This window comes from Bos grunniens, chromosome 10 (genome assembly GCF_055505025.1).
Source record: "Bos grunniens cultivar Pamir isolate PY7600 chromosome 10, Bosgru_T2T1.0, whole genome shotgun sequence".
Taxonomy (NCBI): Eukaryota; Metazoa; Chordata; class Mammalia; order Artiodactyla; family Bovidae; genus Bos; species Bos grunniens.
In genome coordinates this window covers 41889320-41913675 of record NC_141174.1, presented here as the reverse complement: position 1 = coordinate 41913675, position 24356 = coordinate 41889320, and the positions used below count along the sequence as shown (strand labels likewise).

Here is a 24356-nt window from a genome sequence, read left to right as displayed (position 1 = left end):
AAGTGTGTAAGTGCCATGTATGGTGATGTTTCATTAATTCATTGATGTTTGTAAACATAAATGATACCATTTGAAAGAAACTGAAAAGTAAGAAGAGAGCTAAGAATAATTTGCTAGACCAGTGTTTTTACATCAACATTTTAGATACTGGCCTCTGAGCCTGTGCCAGTTTGTATTCCTACTTCATTATATCAATTATATTAATAGTAACAATCTGTATCATTTTTGTATATTACTTAAATTTTATAAACTTTATATGTTACTAGTAGCCATAGCTATTCCTTATTGTATACTTGCTCTATGCCAGGTTCTGTGCCAGACAATATTTGTACGTTTATACCTCCTGACAGTTTTATATCTTTTTTTTTTTTTAATTTGGAGATAATGTCAAATCTTACAGAAAAGTTGCAAAAATAAAAATAGTTGCAAAGATCACTCGTATACCCTTAACATAGATACAGTTAGTGATAACATATTACCCCATTTGTCTTCCTCCGTGTGTACATGTCTGTGAACATTTCATTTCTTTCTGAACCATTTGAGGATAGGTCATATACATTATAGGGCTTCCCTGGTGGCTCAGATGGTAAAGCATCTGCCTACAATGTGGGAGACCCAGGTTCAATCCCTGGGTTGGGAAGATCTCCTAGAGAAGGAAATGGCAACCCACTCCAGTATTCTTGCCTGGAAAATCTCATGGATGGAGGAGCCTGTTAGGCTACAGTCCATGGGTTGCAAAAAGTCGGACACAACTGAGCGACTTCACTTTCACTTTCACTATATACTTTATGCCCTTTTACCCCCAAATACTTCAGTGTGTATTTTCCCAAAAATAGGGATTTTTCTTACATACTTCAGTATAGTAAATTTAACATTAGATGAAAATATGTGTTACATAGTTTTATCAATCTGCTCTTTGTATTCTAATTTTGTCAATTGATCTAACAAAGTCTTTATAGCATTTTTTCCCCTTACGGTACTGCAGTCCGTCCAGGGTCACGTATTATATTTAGATGTCACGTCTCATTAATCTCTCTTAATCTAGGGTATTTCTATGGCCTCTCTTTGCCTTTTATGACGTTGATATTTTTGAGAGCTATATTCTTCACTCTCCCCAAAACCTGTCAACCCCTGGCTTTTAATAGAACTTTCCTCATTTTGAGTTTGTCTGGTGTTCATGATTTGTCCTGGATTGTGTTTTCTTAGTTGGGCCACTGCACAGGTGGTGTGATACCACACCTGGAGATGTGTGATGTTCATATTTCTTGTTGTCCAGTTTCTTCACTGTATAATTACTGTGTTTTTTTTCTCCCTCACAGCTAATGAGGAATCTGTGGGGAGATACTTTCAAGACCATAAAAATGTCCTTCTCCTAGCAAAATATTCTAGTCTCATCTTGAATGTACCCTGTCTCAGTACTGGAGTCAGCCATTTCTTGAAGAACCCTGGTTCCTTTTAGTGGACAATTGTATTCGATACTAAGATCTGAGCATTGTGTTTCAGAGCAGTTTTTAAAATAGATGATATTATTCAATTTTCCATGTTAGGAAACTGAGTCTCAAAGGTTCAGTAACGCAACAGCTGGTAAATAGTGAAAACAGGATTTAAATTCAAGTCTCTTTTTCTTAAGCATCATACTTTTTTCAGTTACACTATAACCTTTAGTCATGTGATCTGGTTTCCTTCCTTCTCGTTAGTCTAAATTGATATAAAAGTGTGCTATCATTTAATTTTTGCAGATGAGAAAAAGATCCTTGAAATTAAAGATTCACGCTGTGGACACTGCTTCCAAGAACTTGAAAATGCAAAGCAGGAATGTCAAGATCTGAAAAGAAAACTGGAGAAATGCTGTAGGCATCTTCAGCATTTAGAAAGGAAGCACAAAGCTGTAGTGGAAAAAATCGGAGGTTAGCATTTGAAGTAACACTGCTACAAGTGTAAATCTCCTCGATCCTGGTTGGAATATTCAAATGTGACATTTTAGTTAATGGAAGCACTGATTATCTTTGGGAATTACATTAACTAATTCGGATCTTATTTTTATTAGGCAAAAAATTATTATTGAAGTTGGTCCTTCTCTTTTTGATTGAACAGCTTTTGAGTGCTTAATGTGTGTCAAGCAGTGTTCTAGGCACTGAGGGTACGACAGTGAAGACATCAGACAGAATTCCACTTCTGATGAGATGTACAGGACTGTGTTCTCTTGCTTCAAGAAGCTTATCATTAAAAGAGGAGAACTGAAAACATTAATGAATAATTGCAGCTCTGGGTAGCTGGCAGTACATTCATGTAAACTAGGAAGAAAGGATGTTAGTTGATTCTACCTCCTATTAAAGTTAAGCAAGGCTTGACTAAGCCTTGAAAGATGAATGTGTTTGCCAAAGAGAATGGCATTCCAGGCAGAGGGAAGAGACATGAACCAAGGCGTCTGGGTCTGATGTGGCCTCCTGTCTGTCCATTCTTCACAGTGCTGTCAGGGAGTTGTCTAAAAGGCCTGTCTTCTGCCTTTTCCTATTGCCCTCTTGAAGAAGGGAGCTATTGGGCTCACAAGGCTGCTCCCTCTTACCTTTCACAGGGTGTTGACTTATACCCTGTGCTCCATATTCCTTACCTTTGAAATATTTCAGATGCCCTAGCTGGTCAGGAATTTTCTTTTACAATATTGTCATTCTGTCCTATGCTTTCCCCTCTCATTCTTATTTTGGCCCTACTCTTGCCCATCCTTTAGAATTCAATTGAGAAGATATCTTGTCTGCAGAGCCTTGATTTTTACCAGTGTGGGCTAGTTGGTCTGCTTCTGTGTGGCCTCAGGACATTTGTCTCCTCCTCTGTTAACATTCTGTATCTCACTTTTTCATTACTTGCCCAACATCTTTTTAACCTGTAGATTTGTTGAGATATTATCTCATTTATCCTTATAGTCTGGTACCCATTATATACAAGACAGTAATAAATGCTTGAATGAAGGAAGGACTGAATGCAAGGGTCCCAAACTATGTTTCATCCAGACCCAGGCGGGCAGGTTCACTTTTTTCCTCCATTCACCTCTGTCACTTGCTTAGACAACAGTCATCTCTTTCTGCTTCCAGTCTTGCCCCTCCAATCCATTCTCCATCAGGAAGCTAGAGCAGCCTTTTAGAAAAGTAAATATGACTGTGACACTCTGTTGTTTAAAGTGCCTCAGTGGCTTGTCTGGCCCTCGGTGTAAAACACAATTTCCACATAATTTAAGAAGCCCTCCCTGATCCCACTTCTGCCAGCCTTTCAGGCTCATCTCCTGTCCAGCCCTCTTATTCTCTCACAGCTGTGGCAGGGATTTCACTGACTCTCTGGGCCCTTGTGCACCTCTTCCTTTACCAACAGCATCTGTCTCCCCATCCTGGTCATAATGCCTGGCTAACTCCTACTCGTCAACCCCCTGGGACATGATTTCCCTATAGAGGCTTTCCTAAGCACCCCAGACTTGGCTAGTTTCTTCTGTTAGACATTTCCCACTGCTCCTATGAGTTTTGTAACATTTGTCATCCTTGTGATTATTTAATGTCTGAATTCTCCTTTGGAGTGTGATGGTGACAAGGATTAAATCCTGTCCCAAACTTAGCACAGTACCTGGCATCATAGCACACTCGGTAAATATTTTTGCCCAAGAGAAGCCACCTACTCCCATTACTTGCTTCCTAAGTCTGTTAAAGATAGATCATAATTGCTTTAATGCTGAGAAAGTGTTTCAGCAATTTTGAGATAAAAATTTTAACAACTGCAGTTCCCGTGGTGATTGCTTAGGTCTTTAACAGAGGCTGGAGAGCGAGTAAGTTTGTCCAACTGTGGAGGTAAATTTCTCCTCCTGTGGAGGAGGCTGTTGTAAAATTTGATGAAAATCAAGAAATTTGTTTTATATAATAAAACGATAAGGGTAGTAGTTTGTGGTTATTTACAGATATAATATTTAGCACTGTACATTGTGATTATACAATAGTTATTTTACATAGTGCTTTTTGAGGCTGATAACTTCTGTAATTTGTAGACTTAGAAATAATCCAAGAAAGTTGGTAATTGGCTCAAAACAACCAGCTAATAAAAGAGGTCAGGGTCAGAATTTAAGCCATTGATAATTTCAGTGTTTGTCTTAATGTAAATCTGCTAGTTGATAAAATTTTTGCTATTTTGGTTGCTTTATTGTTTCTTAAATTCCATTTTCCACTGTCATGGTAGCATTTATTGAAAAGTGATGGAGTAAGAGTGAGTGGTTTAGAAATATACAAGCTGTATCCATCACTGGGAGAACAGAATGATTCATTCCCCAACTTGTAGGGTGTGTTGAAAGGCTGGTATAGTAGGAAACAAGGGGTGCCATGTTCATATTTATTAAACATTGTTATTGCCAGACCTTGTATAAGGTGCTGTGCATTTACTGTTTTATTTCCATTATAATCTTCAAGGTCGATAACACTATCCCCATTTTACACATGAAAAAACTCAGTTTCAGAAAGATTCAGTAATTTGCCTAAGCTCATCCAGTGGATAAGAAGGCCTTAAACTTGTGTCTCTCTGACTCTGAAATTTATGCTTTGTCCTCTGTGCCACATGGACTCCATCAGTCTCCTCATCTTGTTTTTAAAAGTTCAAAGAGTTGAAGATCTTATGTTATTTTTGAAAATGGCACCTACTTGAGCTTAACTTTTTTCTCTTAATTTTGTATTGAGGTGCTTGTTCAATGATCAGTTTATGTGCGCATAGACTGCATGCCAGGGTCAAGGAGGGACATGGAATTAGGAAACCTGTATTGCTAAATAAAGCCTTCCATCTAACTGGAAAGCAAGCCAAATGCATAAAGCAATTGGAGATTTATTCCAGGACAGTCTATAACCCAGAATAAGTTGAAAATGGAATACAGATTTAAAGTGCTGAGAATATAGAACAGTGGGTGGTCAGATTTGGGTTTATCAGGGAACAAATGATACCAGGGAACACCTGGAAATTTGGCAGTCTCTTCTATGAACATTTGTGCTGGTAATTTAAGGGAAAGACAGAGAAAAAGAGATTGATCAATATACTATAAACTTCCTTTTTTAGAAGAGAATACTAAAGTCGTTGAAGAATTAATAGAAGAAAACAATGACATGAAGAATAAATTAGAAGAACTGAGAACTCTTTGTAAAACACTACCACCAAGGTAGACTTTTACTATTTCAAAGAAACTTTATTTCTGAGTATCTTTACTTTTAAAAAAAATAATAGTCCTATCAATATTATCATACCAAGAATATCAATTACTGTTATTGTTGCATAGCAAAAAATATGAAAAAAAAAAAGGATCTTTTAAGATCGTATTCCCATAAGATATTCTTTATTTAAAGTCTTTGAGTTGGGAAGATCTGCTGGAGAAGGGAGAGGTTACCCACTCCAGTATTCTTGGGCTTCTCTGGAGGCTCAGCTGATAAAGAATCTGCCTACAATATGGGAGACCTGGCTTTGATCCCTGGTTGGGGAGATCTCTTGGAGAAGGGAACGGCTACCCACTCCAGTATTCTGGCCTGGAGAATTCCATGGACTGTATATCCAAGGGGTCACAAAGAGACATGACTGAGTGACTCTCACTTTCACTTTTATACAAACACAACATGTGCACATGTTTTAAAAATTGAGATTATTATATAAGCTACTTTGTGACCTTTTATTAGTATTGTAAGATAAACTCTTCCCCCATGTCATTAGATATACTTTTATAATGTGCTCTTTAGTAACTGCATAGGTTTTCATCATGTGGGTTTATTGTGGTATAAGTAACCATAACACTTAAGTTTGCCTTTTTCTCCTAAATAATTATAGTCGAGATCCTCAGATGTGAATTTTTTAGCACACCTTAGCTTGTTTTATTAGAATATATATTTATATATATTTTAAAAATTATATATACATATTTTCAAATTACATTTTTCACTTAATCTCTGTATTTTTTTAGGTCACTGTCAGAAGGAGCTATTGAAAATGCCTGCCTGCCATGCAATGAGGTGGCCTTGGAAGAACTTCGTGGGCAATACATTAAAGCTGTAAAAAAGATTAAGCGTAAGTCTCTAAAGAGATCCCTAAGGTTTTAAGGTGGTTTGGGTCTTTTTTGTAACTAATCGTAGTAATTTGGGGGAATTTTCTGAACTACCTTAATCTGAGATATTACCTGTTTTTAGAAGATATCATTGATAGCTTTTCTAAATTATGCCGTCATAGGTGATTTTACCCAAGTAAATTTGGAGTTTGCCACTAAAATTTGAGAAGTGGCACAAGGATAGAGATATTTTTATACTGTTAATTATCCTGAGGTTTTTTGGGGACTAAAATGTATGTGTGTATATATATTTTAAAGTATAACTGACATATATCACTATATTAGTTTCAGGCCTGTAACATAATTGATTCGGTGTTTGTTTATGCTGTGAAGTGATCACCACAATAAGTCTAGTTTCCCCATCACCATACAAAGTTACAAAATATACAATAGTCCCCTCTTATCTGTGATTTTATTTTCATGGTTTCAGTTACCTGGGGTCTACTGTAGTCCAAAAACATGAAGTGGAAAACTGCGTAAATAGTAAGTTTTAAATTGCAGGCCATTTTGAGTAGCATGATGAAATCCCAGCCATCGTGCTGTGTCTGCCTCTGGAAGCGAGTCGCCCCTTTGTCCAGCATATTCGCCTGTTGGTCACTTAGTACCACCTCGGTTATTGGACCCACTATCACTATATTGCAGTGGTTGTGTTCATAACCCTTCTTTTACCGAATAAAGGCCGCAAAGTGCAAGAGTAGGGATGTTAGCAATTCATATATGCCAAAGAGAAGCTGGAAAGCGCTTCCTTTAAGTAAAAAGGTAAAGTTCTCGACTTAATAAGGAAAGAAAAAATCATGTGGTGAGGTTGCTGAGATCTACCGTAAGGACAGATCTTCTACCCATGAAATTGTGAAGAAAGAAAACAATTCATGATAGTCTTGCTGTCACACCTCAAACTGCAAAAGTTACAGATACGGTGGATGATAAGTGCTTAGTTAAAATGAAAAAGACATTAAATATGCACAATAAGATATTTAGAGAGAGATCATATTCACATAATTTTATTAAATTGTTAAAATTGCTGTCTTACTAATTACTGTTGTTAATCTCTTACTGTGCCTAATTTATAAATTAAATGTTAAGGCGATGTATGCATCAGAAAAAATGTAGTATATATAGGGTTCAGTACGTGGTTTCAAGCATCCATTAAGGGTCTTGGGATGTATTCCCCAGGGATAAGAGGGGGACTGCTGTAAGGTAGTCTTCATTATAGTCGCCTGTGTTGTACTTCCTCATCCTCCTGACTTTGCACTTACCGACCCTCTTCCCCATTTTGTCTACTGTTCAACCCTCTCCCCTCTGGCAACCACTAGTCTGTTCTCTGTTCATTTGCTTTGTTTTTTAAGATTCCACATATAAATGAAATCATACAGTATTTGTCTTTCTCTGACAGTTCACTTAGCATAATGCCCTCAAGATCTGCCCAGGTTGTCACAAATGGCAAGACTTTGTTGTTTTTTATGGCTGAGTAGTATCATTGTATGTATCTACCACATCTTCTTTATCCATTCATCCACTGATGGATGCTTAGGTTGTTTGGATAGCTTGGCTATTGTGCATAATGCTGCAGTGAACATTGGCACACATAGATCTTTCTGAATTAGTGTTTTTACTTTCTTTTGATAAATATCCAGAAGTGAAATTGCTGGATTATATAGTAGTACTATTTTTCATTTTTTGAGGAACCTCCATGCTGTTTGAGTATGTTTGAGGAACCTCCATAGTGGCTATGCCAGTCTACATTCCCATCACCAATTCATAGGGTTTCTCTTTTCCTCCACATGCTCACTAACACATCTTGGTCTTTTAATAATAGCCATTCTAACAGCTGTGAGGTGATAACCTCATTGTGATTTTGACTTGCATTTCCATGATGATTAGTGATGTTGAGCATGTACTTATTGGTCATCTCTGTTTTCTTTGGAAACCTATCTATTCTTCTGCCCATTTTTTAATCAGGTTGTTTGTTTCTTGTTGATACTGAGTTGTGTGAGTTCTTGATATATATTTTGGAAATTAATCCCTTATTAGATATATAATTTGCAAATATCTTCTTTCCTTTATTTAATAGGTTGCCTTTTTATCTTTTTGATGGTTTCCTTTGCTGTGCAGAAGCATTGTAGTTTGATGTAGTCTCACTTATTTATTAGGCTTCCCTGGTGGCTCAGAGGTTAAAGCATCTGCCTACAATGCGGGAGACCTGGGTTCGATCCCTGGGTTGGGAAGATCCCCTGGAGAAGGAAATGGCAACCCACTCCAGTATTCTTGCCTGGAGAATCCCATGGACGGAGGAGCCTGGTGGGCTACAGTCCACGGGGTCCCGAAGAGTTGGACACGACTGAGCGACTTCACTTTCACTTATGTATTTTTACTTATGTTGCCACTGCTTTTGGAGTTGGGTCCAAAAAAAAAAAAAAAAATCACTGAGACCAGTGTCAATGAGTCTACTGCCAATATTTTCTTCTAGGAGTTTTATGGTTTTCTGGTCTTACAGTCAAGCCCCTAATCCATTTTGAGTTGATTTTGTATATGTTATAAGAAAGTGGCACACTCTGATTCTTTTGCATGTGGTTGTCTGGTTTTCCCAGTACCATTTTTTGAAGAGATTGTCCTTTCCCCATCATATATTCTTGCCTCCTTTGTTGTAAATTAATCAACCACGTGTGGGTGGGTTTATTTCTGGGCTCTATATTTTGTCCCATTAATCTCTCTGTTATTATGCCAAAACCACACTGTTTTTATCTCTCGTTTTGTTAATGTGTGGTATATTGCACTGATTGACTTGTGAATGTTGAACAGTCCTTGCATCCCTGGGATAAATCCCACCTGATCGTGGTGTATGCTCCTTTTAATGTATTGCTCAATTTGATTTGTTAGTATTTTGAAGATTTTTGTGTCTGTGTTCATCAGTGATATTGGCCTCTAACTTTTTTTTTTTTTTTTGGTGGTGTTCTTGTTTAGTTTGGCACCAGGGTAATGCTGGCTTAATGAAATGTGTTTGGGAATATCCCCTTCTCTGGTTTTTTAACAAGAATTTGAGAAGGGTAGATATTATATCTTCTATGAATGGTTGGTAGACTTTAATAGTGAAGCCATCTGGTCCTGGGTTTTCTTATGAGTCTAGCTAAAGGTTTGTCAGTTTTCTTTTGTCAAAGACTCAGATATTAGTTTTATTGATCTTTTCTCATTTTTGTTGTTGTTGTTTTTCTTTTAAGTAAATCTTTTTTTTTCTCTCTCTTCTTTCATTAAAAATTTTTTTTTATTGAAGTATAGTTGATTTACAACATTGTGTTGGCTTCTGGTGTACAGCAAAGGGACTCATCTATATGTGTATATATAATATATGTTATACATAATATGTATATTATTTTCCATTATGGTTTACTATAGGATATTGAATATAGTTCCCTCTGATATACAGTGGGACTTTGTTATTTATCTCTTTTTTTTATATTAGTCTGTATCTGCTAATCACAAACTCCTAATTTATCCCTACCCCACCTCCTTTCCCTTTTGGTAGCCATAAATTTGTTATCTATGTCTGTGAATCTATTTCTGGGTAGTTTTTTTTGGTGGTACCATGTGGATTATAGGATCTTAGTTCAGTGACCAGGGATCCAATCTATGTCCCCTGAAGAGGAAGTATGGAGTCCTAACCACTGGACTGCCAGGGAATTCCCTTTTCTGATTTGCAAATAAGTTCATTTGTATCATATTTTAGATTCCACATATAAGTGATATCATATGGTATTTGTCTTTCTCTTTCTTCACTTAGAATGATGATCTCTAGGTTCATCCATGTTGCTGCAAATGGCATTGTTTCATTGTTTTCTATGGCTGAGTAGTATTCCATTGTGTATGTATATATGTATACCACATCTTCTTTTTCCATTCATCCGTCAATGGACATTTAGTTTGCTTCTGTATCTTGGCTATTGTAAATAATGCTGCTATGAACATTGGGGATGCGTGTATCTTTTTGAATTAGAGTTTTTACTAGATATATACCCAGATGTGGTACTGCTAGATTGGATGGTGACTCTAATTTTAGCTTTTTGAGGAACTTCCATTATGTTTTTCATAGTGGGTGCCAATTTACATTCCCACCAACAATGTAGGAGAGATTCCTTTTTCCACACCATCTCCAGCTTTTTTATTTGTAAACTTTTTGATGATGGCCTTTCTCACTGGTGTGAGGTGATACCTCATTGTCGTTTTGATTCACACTTCTCTCATAATTAGAGATGTGGGACATCTTTGCATGTGCCTGTTGGCCATCTGTACGTCTTCTTTGGAGAAATGTTTATTTAGGTCTTCTGCCCATTTTTGTCATGGAATTTTTCTATTTTTTTATATCTCTATTTTTATTCTCATTTTTAGTATTTTCTTCCTTCTACTAACTTTGTCCCTTCTTTTTTCTTCTTTTTCTAGTTCCTTTAGGTGTAAAGTTAGATTGTTTAACATTGTTTCCCAAGGTAGGCCTGTATTGCTATGAACTTCTCTTTTAAAACTGCTTTTGCTATATCTAGTATATTTTGGTATGTTTTATTGCTTTTTTCATTTATCTTTAGGTTTATGTTTTTATTCCTTTAATTCTTTGATTATTTAGTAACATGATGTTTAATCTCCACATATTCGTGCTTTTTCCAGTTTCCTTTTTTGATTTTTTAATTTCATGCCATTGTGATTGGAAAAGATACTTGATATGGTTTCAGTTGTTTAAAAGTACATTGAGACTGGTGGCCTAACTTGTGCTATATACTGGAGAATGTTCTATGTGCACCTAAAAAATGTGTATTCTCCTGTTTTAGAGTAAAATGTTCTCTACATATCTTTTTAAGTTCATCTAGGCTACTATATTGTTTAACGCCAATGTTTGTCTATTTATTTTCTGTCTAGATGAGCTACTCATTGATGTAAGTGGGATATTAAATCCCCCTATTATTATTTTATCACTATTGATTTCTCCTTGTAGGTCTGATCATACTGTTTTATATGTCTTGGTGCTCCTGTGTTGGGTGAATAAATTTTAACAAATGTTATTTATATCTTCTTATTGGGTTGATCCCTTTATCATTTTTTAGTGTCCATCTTTGTCTTTTATTAGTCTTTGTTTTAACGTTTATTTTCTTTGATATAAGTGTAGCTGTACTTCAGCTTTCTTTTACTTTCTATTTGCATGAAGTGTTGATCCATCCCTTCACTTTAACCTTTGTATATCCGTACATCTGAAATGAGTCTCTTTAACATTTCTTGTATTTCTTGCTTATTTTATGTTTAAGTTCTCTCTGTGTTCATCCATTCTTACTGATGAACATCTTTATGACCATTGAACAGTTTGAACTCTTTATCAGGTAAGTTACTGACCTCCATTTCATTAAAGTTTTTTTCTGGAGTTTATCTGGTTCTTTTATTTGGAACATATTTCTGTTTCTTCATTTCGCTTAACTCTCTGTGTGTTTAATTCTATGTATTATGTGAAATAGGAGAGCTACCTCTCCCAGCTTGAAGGGGTGGTCACAGGAAGACTAGGGTGTGTTTAGGCTGCTGTGTCCTGGGGGTTGTAGACTGCCAAGAATGGTCTCTCCGGCTGTTTCATTCCTGTGGGGCCCAGAAACACAAGCCTTCTAGTCACCAATGCCAGGTGTTCAAGGGATGTCCCCTGTGTGGACTGTGCACACCTGCTGGGTTGTGTGTGTCAGGACAACCAGGGAAGCAGAGGTGGGACAAATGGCTGTAGGACGGCAGAGGAAGAGTGCAAAAATGTGCCTGGAAGGGCCAGACTTGTAAGGTAGAAGTCGAGTGTGAAAATGGCCCCTGCTAGCACCTCTGATCCTAGGAGAGTTCTAACAGATTCTGCCCTTCTCACGGATGCTTTAAGATCATCAAGTGTATCTCCTTCACATAAGGTCTAGGCATGTATCATGCTGCTGTTTTTGCACTGGGTTCCCAATTTGAACGAGTCTCTGCATGGGTCCTATAAGAATGGAATCTCAGTTTCCTATAGCACTTTGTGTCCCTTGGATGTAAACCTTTTTGGTTTCCAAAACCAGATGTTTTGGAGGCTCAACTCTCTGGTTCAGGTCCCAAGAGTTGGGGTATCTGATGTGGGTTTAAACCCCTTGCACCTCAGGGAGAAGCTTTGTTTTTGTGCTTTTGTTCCTAACTGTGAGATGCCATGTCCAAGGTGAAGGTTTGGACAAGACTGTGTGTCTGCCTCTGCTACTCACCTTGATATGTTGGCTTTGCTGTGGGTGACTCTTCTGCTAGTTCTCAGGTCATTTTCAGAGACAGTTGTTCCATATGTGGCTATAGATGTGGTGTGTCCATGGGAGGAGGTGAATTCAGGATTTCCTGTATCACCATCCCCAACTGCTTTCAGCATTTTTCTTCTTCGACACTAATTTTTTTTATTTTATTTTATTTTATTTTTAAACTTTACATAATTGTATTAGTTTTGCCAAACATCAAAATAAATCCATCACAGGTATACATGTGCTCCCCCTCCTGAACCCCCCTCCCTCCTCCCTCCCCATACCATCCCTCTGGGTCGTCCCAGTGCACTAGCCCCAAGCATCCAGTATCGTGCATTGAACCTGGACTGGCATCTCGTTTCATACATGATATTTTACATGTTTCAATGCCATTAAACTAAAAATTTCATAATCTTACAATTTAAATCTCTAGTCCCCCAAAAAATGCCATATGAGTTTTAAACGAGTTATTATTATTTTCTTCCATAAGCTTTCCTAATTAATGTTATTAGGGATTATTCTGTGGTTTCCCATTATTTTCATAATGGATTATGTCATTAATGTAAATTTGTTTATCAAGACCTTTGTGGTACTAGGTGATGTAATATAACCTGCAGAACACTTATGTGGTTTGTTTTCCTAGTAAAAAACCTCCCAGTTTTTAACTGTAATATCACATAGTTAGTATATATGTCTCAGAACAATACCAGTGTTTATGTATGAGATATGTATATTCGCCTCCTAAAGCTTGCATTTGTTTTAAACAAAATGAGTGGGAGAGGTCTCAAGTTTCAAATATAATTGATAGATCATCAGAATCATGCTGTAGATGCTTTGAAAATGCCACTTAGTATAGAGAATATGCTTCTTTGTTGTTGCTGGTCTAACAGAGTCCATGTTACTAGAAAGAAATTGACTTTTGTTAATAATTATATTAATTGAAAAGTGAAATTTTAAGCATTCTTTTTCATCCTAATGTGAGAACTTGTTGTGTATTTATGTGTATTACATTTGAGAAATTGGTTGGATATTTTGCATTGACATGTACTCCATTAAAATTTTCCCCACTTGAAATAATGAAAAATAGTCTTCCGCTTAGCATTTTTGCATAGAATGTGTAATTTCCGGGAAGAGCTTACTGATAATGAATGAGATTCCTTTATGAATTAGACTCCTTAATATAATGGGGATGGTGATATTCAACCAGTAGGATATAGCCCTGGATTTAGGACAAATGTTAATCTTAAGTAGTGGTTCAGTTTAGTTTATTTCAGTTCAGTTGCTCAGTCGTGTCTGACTCTTTGCAACTGCATGGACTACAGCACGCCAGGCTTCCCTGTCCATCACCAACTCCTGGAATTTACTCAGACTCATGTCCATTGAATTGATGATGCCATCCAACCATCTCATCCTTTGTCATCCCCTTCTCTTCCCGCCTTCAGTCTTTCCCAGCATCAGGGTCTTTTCTAATGAGTCAGTTCTTTGCATCAGGTGGCCAAAGTATATTGGAGCTTCAGCATCAGTCCTTCCAGTGATATTCAGGACTGATTTCCTTTAGGATGGACTGGTTGGGTCTCCTTGTTGTCCAAGGGACTCTCAAGAGTCTTCTCTAATACCACAGTTTAAAAGCATCAATTCTTCAATGTGATAGTCCCAAACAAAGCACACTGAGTTAAAGATAAAAGGAAGACTTGAAAGCTGTGAACTATTTTTAAGTGTAAATTTCAGGAGGCATCGTGAGTCTCAAATCTCTCCCTGCAATAGTATTTTGTATACCTCTCATGGATTATAGTATTATATTTAGTTGGATATTCATAAGGTTTGTGGAAAGAATTGAAGAAATAATGAAACATGGGTTTTCAGAGCACAAGTAAACAGAAGGCGATGAATCTCTCCAGCTTATATTGCCTCCTTTCTCTCTGTGTCTACTTCTCTCTTCCTTGCTGCCTCACCCTTTCAGTATATTTCTTTTTTCTCTTGTCTTAACTTGACATGTAATTGAAATGCATAAATTTCTGTGCCTCATATTAATGATAATTTCTTGTCTCAGTGTTTAAAAATATGACAGTTTCTGTTGGGGATATGCTATGTTTCTCTGACCATATTTGTGTTCTGTCATCTTTCTAACTGGACTTTTAGATGACTTCTCCTTTTAGTCTACCAAAATGGTGACCGAAATATTCCGTTTTAATGATGGTGGAAAGCTATAACATTTAAGCTATATCTCCACTCACTTCATCTCCCAGAAAATTGGTCTGAAGTCTGCCTCTCTTATTTTGAAAAAACTGCCAATAAACATGCATTTTGTGGGGATTCCCCCCGCCCCCAGGTGATATGCTTCGTTATATTCAGGAGAGTAAGGAAAGAGCTGCTGAAGTGGTAAAAGCAGAGGTGTTGCGAGAACGTCAAGAAACCGCCCGAAAGATGCGCAAATATTATTTGATTTGCCTCCAGCAGATTTTGCAGGATGATGGGAAGGAGGAAGGGTAAGTTCTGTCTAAACAGTGTGTCCTGAGAGTACCAGGACAGCATTTTGTTATTTTGTAAGCATTTTCCTTAGCCACAGAATTAACTGTATCTACATGATGAGTAGAGGGTTAAGAGAGGCTTAATGCCTGTGCTACTCTTAATGGTGGCAGAGCATATAGGAAAACAGAAATCCTGGGGCTAAGGAAACTCATTTTCTTCCTGTAAACTCTATTAATTTTATATTCTGGAATTCCCCACAGGGCTGAGAAGAAGATCATCAATGCTGCTAGCAAGCTTGCTATGATGGCAAAATTGCTGGAAACACCTATTTCTGATAGATCCCAGAGCAAAACTACACAGTCAGGTATGTGAAAATGAGTTACTTGAAAGATTTTTCTCTCTCTCTTTTAGTTATTTAATGTTTTTAGGAGAGTGGGGAATGTAAGGAGTGAGAGCTAATTTAGCAAATTATATGCATGTTTAACTTAAACTGGAAAAACAGTGTAGTAGGCAGACTGAGCTTGCCTGTCAGCTTCATTTTGCTGCTTCTATTCCTAGGAAGGATAGAAAGGATTTTAACTGACAATATAGAAGGAGAGAAAGAAGAAAATATAACTGAGCTTTTAAAAGTTGTAATTGCTAAATTAGAGGCTGTGAGAAATCCCTGAAAGAAGACAGGCATTTTAAGATTGAAGATGGAAACCTCAGTTCAGAGCTCCCAGAAGACGACAGTTACAAGTGGGAACAATGTGGAAACTGTTCTACACAGGACGGTAGTGGTGTATTCCAGAAGTAGTAAGCCTGGGGATACCAATGGGGTATTGGTATTCCAGAGCAACCACACAGGACGGTAGTGGTATATTCCAGAAGTAGTAAGCCTGGGGATACCAATGGGGTACTGGTATTCCAGAGCAACCACACAGGACGGTAGTGGTATATTCCAGAAGTAGTAAGCCTAGGGGATACCAATGGGGTACTGGTATTCCAGAGCAACCACACAGGACGGTAGTGGTGTATTCCAGAAGTAGTAAGCCTGGGGATACCAATGGGGTACTGGTATTCCAGAGCAACCACACAGGACGGTAGTGGTATATTCCAGAAGTAGTAAGCCTAGGGGATACCAATGGGGTACTGGTATTCCAGAGCAACCACACAGGACGGTAGTGGTATATTCCAGAAGTAGTAAGCCTAGGGGATACCAATGGGGTACTGGTATTCCAGAGCAACCACACAGGACGGTAGTGGCATATTCCAGAAGTAGTAAGCCTGGGGGATACCAATGGGGTACTGGTATTCCAGAGCAACCACACAGGACGGTAGTGGTATATTCCAGAAGTAGTAAGCCTGGGGATACCAATGGGGTACTGGTATTCCAGAGCAACCACACAGGACGGTAGTGGTATATTCCAGAAGTAGTAAGCCTGGGGGATACCAATGGGGTATTGGTATTCCAGAGCAACCAAAACCAGGTGGGGGCACCCTGTTTATTTCTGCTTACTTCCCTTTTTGAACCCTGGTACTAAGCTGGGTGAGAGCAACAGAAACAGAGTCTGGAAACAGGGCAGTACTCTAGGTGGCTGCACACACCAAGGAGAAACTGAGAGCTCACGTGCCCAGAGTATCAGCAATTAGGTCTTTCTGTTCTGCTGCTCATTCCTTTCCACTCCACTTCCAACTCCTTTAAACAACTGGCAGATACTGTGCTCAAGACATCTAAAAGATATGCATTCAACTGAGAATTAATATACATTTATAGAAAGCAGCACCATGAAAAAAGAAACCAAACTTAAGACATAGCAAAAAAAAAAAAAGCAATCCTCAAAACAGAGCTGGCTGCTGCTGCTGCTAAGTCGCTTCAGTCGTCTGACTCTGTGTGACCCCATAGATGGCAGCCCACCAGGCTCCACCGTCCCTGGGATTTGCCAGGCAAGAACACTGGAGTGGGTTGCCATTTCCTTCTCCAATGCATAAAAGTGAAAGTGAAGTCGCTCATTTTCTTCCAAGTTTTACCCTTACTACTTTGAAAGTTATATATTCTAATTCTCTATTGAAAGTGAAGTCGCTCAGTTGTGTCCGACTCTTAGAGACCCCATGAACTGCAGCCTAGCAGGCTCCTCCGTCCATGGGATTTTCCAGACAAGAGTACTACACCTACAGAAATAGAATTAATAGAACAAACTACAGGATGTGAGAATGTTAGAAAAATACGGTATCCTCAGAGATATGTAAGAGGATATTGTAGAGGAAACTAACAATATGCTAAAATTTATATTATTTTCAAGAAGATACAGATACTTATAACTCTGGAGCTTGCTGGAAAGATACAAGTTTAAGTATGTGTATAAAAATTTAAGGCTAACACATGGGGAGACTAAGCCTATGCACCACAACTGCTGAGCACATACTCTTGAGCCTGTGAGCTGCAACTCCTGAGCCCTGTGCCACGACTATGACGCCCATGCACTCTAGAGTCTGTGTGTCACAACTGCTGAAGCTTGTGTGCCCTAAGCCTGTGCTCTGCAATAAGAGAAGCTACTTCAGTGAGAAGTCCTCACACCCCAACTGGAGTGTAGCCCCCGCTCACTGCCACTACAGAAAGCTTGCACATATCACCGAAGACCCAGCAGAGCCAAAAATAAATTTAAAAAGAAAAATAATTAAGGCTAACTAATAGAGAATTAGAATATGTAACTTTCAAAGTAGTAAGGGTAAAACTTTTTCAATCTAATAATCTATAAAGGAAAAATACATCTGGAAAGCATAGGTAAATGGAAAATAATAGTAGATTGAAACAGCAGTCATACTAAACATGAATTGCTTAAACTCAGTAATAAAAGAACATAATTTTCAAACTGTTTTAAAAATTCTAGACATATGTTATTTCAGATAAGACAATCATCAACAATTCAAAATACAGGGCTAGAGAGTGATATACCAAGCAATGTAGATTGATATTAGGTAAACTATAGCGTTAAAAACAGTATTAGGTAAATGAGAGTTAGCATTAAACTGACCAAAGTAAAAGTTCATAATGATAAAAGGTACAGCTTCCCAAGAAGCTACAAATGAGAAGCTTTCCCAAAGCTCAGCTGAACTTCTGGAAAGCGAAAAGCAAAGATTGTTCAGGAATTCCTGAGTTGAATGTTGGTAAACATTCTTCAAATAGAAGCACAAAGATTATTTGTGTAAATTTGGAATGGTGATGTGAAGCTTGGCTATAAAGGAGCAATGGCATATAACATGAGAAGTTTTCTGGATTCGATCTAATGTTCCCAGCAGTTGCAATCAGCTGGATAATTATAATAGATTTCAATAGCAAAATCACTCAGCTTTATCATATATATATATATATATATATGAGAAGATTTTAAATGTCCAGTATTGATGTCTTTTCTTTGAGAATGATTAAAATATATATGCGTTGCTTGGAAATATATAAAAACATGTATTTTCTTCCCTTCTCTTTCAGTGTTAATTTTCTGCTAATTCTGTTTTCCCCTAATTTTGTGTTCCCTTGTACATAGGAGTATTGCCTCTGACTTCAGAGAGGCTCACTGGAGTTGAAAGATCAAAAAGAAATGATGTGAATCAGAATATACCATGTCACACAGAAAGCAAATCAAACAATCTAAAAACGATCCCCAGAAGTATGTGCGACCAAGTTCCTAAGAGGAGGGCTGCCTGTAACCTACAGAGGCGATTAGAGGATGCAGAGCGTGGGGACAGAAAGCCCGAGTGTTCCAGAGAGTCGCATCTGGACTTTCAGTTCAGGGATAACAGTCGCAAACATGTAGACATTTTGCCAAGGAGTGTTTCTCCTGAGTTTGTGCCTTGCGAAGATGAAAGAAGCTTTGGTTTGCACAAGAAGAAAGACCTTCTTGGTGATCCTGGCTCTGAATCACTCCAGCACTCAAACACACACCCCTTCCTTGGAACCTTTGGAAATAAACCTTCATCTCGATATACCCCTGATCTTTCTGAGTCTGAATCCACAGACATTACTTTTCGAAGTCCTAATGAAAGACTTGGTTTAAAAGTATATAAATGTAATCCACTAATGGAAAGTGAAAACGCTGCATCTGAGAAAAATCCGAGTTTGGGTGTTAAGGAAGTTCCAGTAAAGGATGTAGGGGACCTGAGTGACTCTTCAGGCTGGCATTCCAACACTGCCACTCTAGCCTACAGCAGTCATGAAGTGTCGTTTTTGCATGGTGGGCCGCAAGACACCCTGGATTCGCTCCTGGAATCTGTGAATTTCAAACAGTTTTCAGCAGCCAGCTGTCTTTCAGACTCAGAGAAAAACAACATGATTCGTCAGCCTATGAAATGTCAGAGTGGTCATGCTCCAGACCTGTCAGAAGAAACCACGTATTCCCAGCCAGGGAAGAGCAGCATAACTCTTGGACACCCACCTCATCATAAAGCTGATATATTAAAGTCAGAATTCAAAACACTGAGCAGTACACTTCCACCTGCCATGTGTCCACTGCCTTCAAGAAAATTAATCGCTCCTCTGTCTAGCCAGCAAGATAGTGGCTTCGATAGCCCATTTGTCAATCTAGAGTAATTGTTGTAGAGTATTTAAAAAGAGTCATTAATATATTGACAACAAAACTGAAGGGAAGACTTGAAACTGAAATATTTGTGGGCCCTGCATATTTTGAGATGTTTTAGTAACATCTATCATATAAGTAAAGTATTCTCATAAAATTACTTGAGATATTAATGTTGCCTTCATCTTCCAAAGACTTTGGTGGTGTGTGTGTAATCTGCTTCTGTGTGGTGCTTGTATTTGGTTGCTAAACCATCTATTTTTATACTTATAAATTAGCTCTCTGTGCAGTTTTAAATTATTTAAATAAACTTGCATATGGTCTGTAGAATTGTTATGAATTGTTTTTTAATTCACAATGTAGAAATGTTATGTTGGCATATTTGAAATTCACCCAGAAAAATGTATCAATTTTGATTTGTTATGTATAATCAGCCAGATTTAATTTCTGAAGTTAGCTATGTTTAATGAGTCTATATATTTGCTCTGCACATAGTTTACCTGGAAATATCTGCTCAAACTTTTGATCCTGCTTTCAGTTACTGGAAATGAAGTATTGCAAGCATTGCCACAGACTATGTACCTGTATCCTCACTTCATTATTTCAAAATTAGCTTGAATTTTTCTTAGTTGGCGTTTGTGTTATTTCAGATCTCCTGTGACATGCAGAGACTTTGTCTCTCTTATGGTTTCACAGTCTTTCCTTCATCTGAAGCATTACTTTTTAAAAATGGAAATAATCTTTGTCATACAGCCCCAAATTTTAAACTCTTAGATTTTTATGTTCATTTATAGTGCAGAATTGGCTAACTTATTAATGCTGTGGTTGACGGTTACATTCTAAACCACGCAGAAATGAATGACCACTTAAATATGGTTGCCTCTTTTTTGAATTCCTAGAGATGGGTATTAAAGTATTAGGTGTTTGCCCTAAGGTGTTTGCCTTTAATACCCATACCCTAGTATGGGTATTAAAGTATTAGGGTATTAAGTATTAGGTACGTCCTGAAAATGCCATAGCTTTCTCTCATCTGTCACCCTAAATGTATTATGGACTGTATTTGTGGGTTTATCCCATATATTTGGCTTCCCAGGTGGCTCAGTGGTAAAGAATTTGCCTGCCCATCGATCCCTGGTTTGGGAAGATTCCCTGGAGGAGGAAATGGCAGCCCACTCCAATATTCTTACCTGGGAAATCCCATGGACAGAGGAGCCTGGGGGGCTACAGTCCTTGGGGTTGCAGAGACAGACATGACTGAGCGATGGACGCTAACAAACTGATGTGTGCACCAGGCTAACTTTTATGATGGCTGGATGGGTGGCAAGGTGCATTATCCTTCTGCTGATAACCATCTCTAAAAGCAGGAACCTAGAAGTGAACCTTTTAGGAGCTGGAAAGTTCTGTGAACTGGTGACCAGATATCGATAAACCTAAATATTAGCACTGATTTCAGTGCTTGAGTTGACATGAAGCTGCAGAAAGGAACACGCTGCCATCTCTTCAAAATCTTATTTGTCTTTCTGAAGATACAATGCCTTTTCTCCAATGATTAGGGTGTCATTTCTCACTCTAGGAAAACTGCTGCTGCTGCAGCTAAGTTGCTTCAGTCGTGTCCGACTCTGTGTGACCTCATAGACAGCAGCCCACCAGGCTTCCCCGTCCCTGGGATTCTCCAGGCAAGAACACTGGAGTGGGTTGCCATTTCCTTCTCCAATGCATGAAAGTGAAAAGTGAAAGTGAAGTCGCTCAGTTGTGTCCGACTCTTAGCGACCCCATGGACTGCAGCATACCATGCTCCTCCGTTCATAGGATTTTCCAGGCAAGAGTACTGGAGTGGGATGCCATTGCCTTCTCCACTAGGAAAACTAAACCAGCTAAATTTATCTTCCACATGGATCTGGTTGGTTCTTGATTATTTTGAGTCCTGGATATTACCAAACTGAGAATCAAACCCATTGCTTTCCTAATTTTTTCATCTTTGTGTGTTTATTTTAAATCCTATTTTAACCCTTAGCATCAAGGCTAAAAGTGGAAATCTTCTTGCTCCTTTTGTGGTATCCTTAATCTCTTTTTGGTATCCATAATTTCAAGAGGATTAGATTACTTTATTTCATACACCTTACACATAACCACCAAGAAAGGTATACATTGGTCAGTGTATACGTGAAGGGACCACACAGCCAAACTACCACAGTTTAAATCTGTCTGAAGGGTGATGTCAGAACAAAGAGAAGAGAGGAGCCCCATAAATGTCATTGTCACATAGATCTCACTTCATCATGATTTTAATCTTTTTATATGTTTCTGCATTTCATTTGTTAGCATCACGTTAGAGACTTTCATGTGCATGCTCACAGGGGATACTGATCTCTAGTTTTATTGTCATACCTGTCTTGCTTTGATGAAAATGTAATACTGGTCCTGTAGAATGAGTTGAAAAGTTCCCCTGCCTCTATTTTATGAAAATTTGTGTAGAATTGCTATAATTTATTCATTGTTGGATAGAATTTACTGGATAAAGCCATCTAGCTTGGGCTTTTTGTGTATGTGATAGGAAAGGTGGGCAGATTTTTAACTAATGATTCTCTTTTTATTATAGAGCTTTAGATTTTCTATTTCTTCCTTAGTCTTGGGTGAAATAAGGGACATTAATTACCAACCCTTCAGAAATTAGAATAATTATAAGAGAATATGATAAGCAACTTTACATGAACAAATTGGACAACTTAAGCAAAATGAAACATTTCTTGTCTAATATAGGTACTTAAACTTCTGAATTTCCGTCTAAGCACTGTATAAGGCATACTTATAAATTTTGACACGTTGTGTTTTTGTTTTCATTTAGTTCAAAATATTTTCTAGTTGCCCCTGTGATTTCTTTTTGGACCTATGTATTATTTAGAAATGTATCACTTACATTTGAGGTTTATCTTTTGGGCCTAGCATATGACCTAGCCTGGAGAATGTTTCACATGCATCTGAAAAGAATGCATATTCTCCTCTCATTTGATAGAATGTTAAAAAATATGTTAGGTCGAGTTGGTTGACAGTATTGTTCAGATCTGCTATAACCTTGCTGATTTTTGGTCTACTTGTTCTGTTAGTTATTAATACTGGGACATTTTCAACTATAATTGTTCATTTGTCTATTTCTCCTTTTGATTCTCTGATACTTGCTTCTATCAGTGAGACAAGTATGCCAACAACAGTTCTCTCTCCAGTTTTTATTTTGTACTGTATTTCAAATTCATTTTAGAAGGATAGCATTTCATGGATTTAGAATTCTCTGCTGGCATTTCCCCACCCCTGCCCCAGGCCCTTTGATTATGTCATTCCACTGCCTTAAAGGCCACCATATGTTTGCCGAAAAGTTGTGAATCATGTTGTTCATGTATTCTGAACTGGTTTTAGGTATGTATATCTTAATATATTTGTTACATAAAAGGTACTGACCTTTTGTCATTATAAAATCTCTTTTTATCTAGTAATATTTCTTAGAGTTCATTTTTAAGATATTACTATAGCCATTCCAGCTCTTATGATTATTGTCTGCATGCCATATCTTTTTTTGTCCTTTCTTTTTTAACCTATTTATGTCTTTTGATTTCAAATGGGTCTCTGAAAGACAGCACATTGTTGGATCTTGCTTTTTTACACAGTCACTGTTTGCTTTTGGATTGGAGACTTTTAGTCTGTTTAATAAAATTATGATTGGCCTTACTACATTTGCCGTTTTACTTTTGGCTTTCTCTATTATTCACTTTCTCTGTTTCTCTTCTGTGATATATGTCTGTTTTTTCCATATCTTATGCCTTTTTTGTTACTAAGTTGCTTGTTTCAGTTCAGTTCAGTTACTCACTTGTGTCCGACCCTTTGTGACCCCATGGAGTGCTGCACGCCAGGCTTCCCAGTCTATCTCCAACCCCCGAAGCGTGGTCAAACTAGTGTTCATTGAGTCAGTGATGCCATCCAACCATCTCATCGTCTGTCATCCCCTTCTCCTCCTACCCTCAATCTTTCCCAGCATTGGGGTCTTTTTTAGTGACTCAGTTCATCGCTTCAGGTGGCCAAGGTATTGGAGTTAAAGCTTCAGCACCAGTTCTTCCAATGAATATATTCAGGACTGATTTCCTTTAGGATGGACTGGTTGGATCTCCTTGCAGTCCAAGGGACTCCCCAGAGTCTTCTCCAATACCACAGTTCAAAAGCATCAGTTCTTTAGTACTTAGCTCTCTTTATAGTCCAACTCTCACATCCATACATGACTACTGGAAAAACCATAGCTTTGAGTAGATGGACCTTTGTCAGCAAGATAATATCTCTGCTTTTTAATATGCTGTCTAGTTTGTCACAGCTTTTCTTCCAAGGAGAAAGGGTCTTTTAATTTCATGGCTGGAGTCACCATCTGCAGTGATTTTGGAGCCCAAGAAAATAAAGTCTCTCATTGTTTCCATTGTTTCCTCATCTATTTGCATGAAGTGATGGGATTGGATGCCATGATCTTCATTTTTTAAATGTTGAGTTTTAAGCAAGCATTTTCACTCTCCTCTTTAACTTTCATCAAGAGGCTCTTCAGTTCCTCTTCACTTTCTGCCGTAAGGGTGGTATCATCTGCGTATCTGAGGTTATTGATATTTCTCCCGGCCATCTTGATTCCAGCTTTGTGCTTCATCAAGCCCAGCATTTCGCATGATGAACTCTGCGTATAAGTAAAATAAGCAGGGTGACAATATACAGCCTTGACATACTCCTTTCCGTATTTGGAACCAGTCTGTTGTTCATGTCTGGTTCTAACTGTTGCTTCTTGATCTGCATACAGATTTCTCAGGAGGCAGGTCAGATGGTCTGGTATTCTCATCACTTAAGAATTTTCCACAGTTTGTTGTGATCCACACAGTCAAAGGCTTTCGAATAGTCAATAAAGCAGAAATAGATGTTTTTCGGAAACTCTCTTGCTTTTTCAATAATCCAACAGAT

At 37.9% G+C, this 24356-nt stretch overlaps 1 protein-coding gene across 15 annotated transcripts in view; it reads left to right on the top strand.

Annotated features, from left to right (window-relative positions):
• Positions 1-24356, top strand: part of CEP152 (centrosomal protein 152) — a 149876-nt gene that overhangs the window by 86993 nt on the left and 38527 nt on the right. For 6 of the 15 annotated variants that reach the window (XM_086320787.1, XM_086320780.1, XM_086320778.1 and 3 more), the window contains 6 exons: positions 1740-1907; positions 5074-5173; positions 5963-6066; positions 14687-14843; positions 15087-15190; positions 18351-19709. In XM_086320787.1, coding sequence (XP_086176913.1) covers positions 1740-1907; positions 5074-5173; positions 5963-6066; positions 14687-14843; positions 15087-15190; positions 18351-19393 — 1676 coding nt within the window. In that variant the 3' untranslated portion in view covers positions 19394-19709. Of the gene's footprint in view, positions 1-1739; positions 1908-5073; positions 5174-5962; positions 6067-14686; positions 14844-15086; positions 15191-18350; positions 19710-24356 lie in introns of those variants that run through there. The other 9 variants (XM_086320789.1, XM_086320784.1, XM_086320782.1 and 6 more) reach the window with 3 other exon arrangements.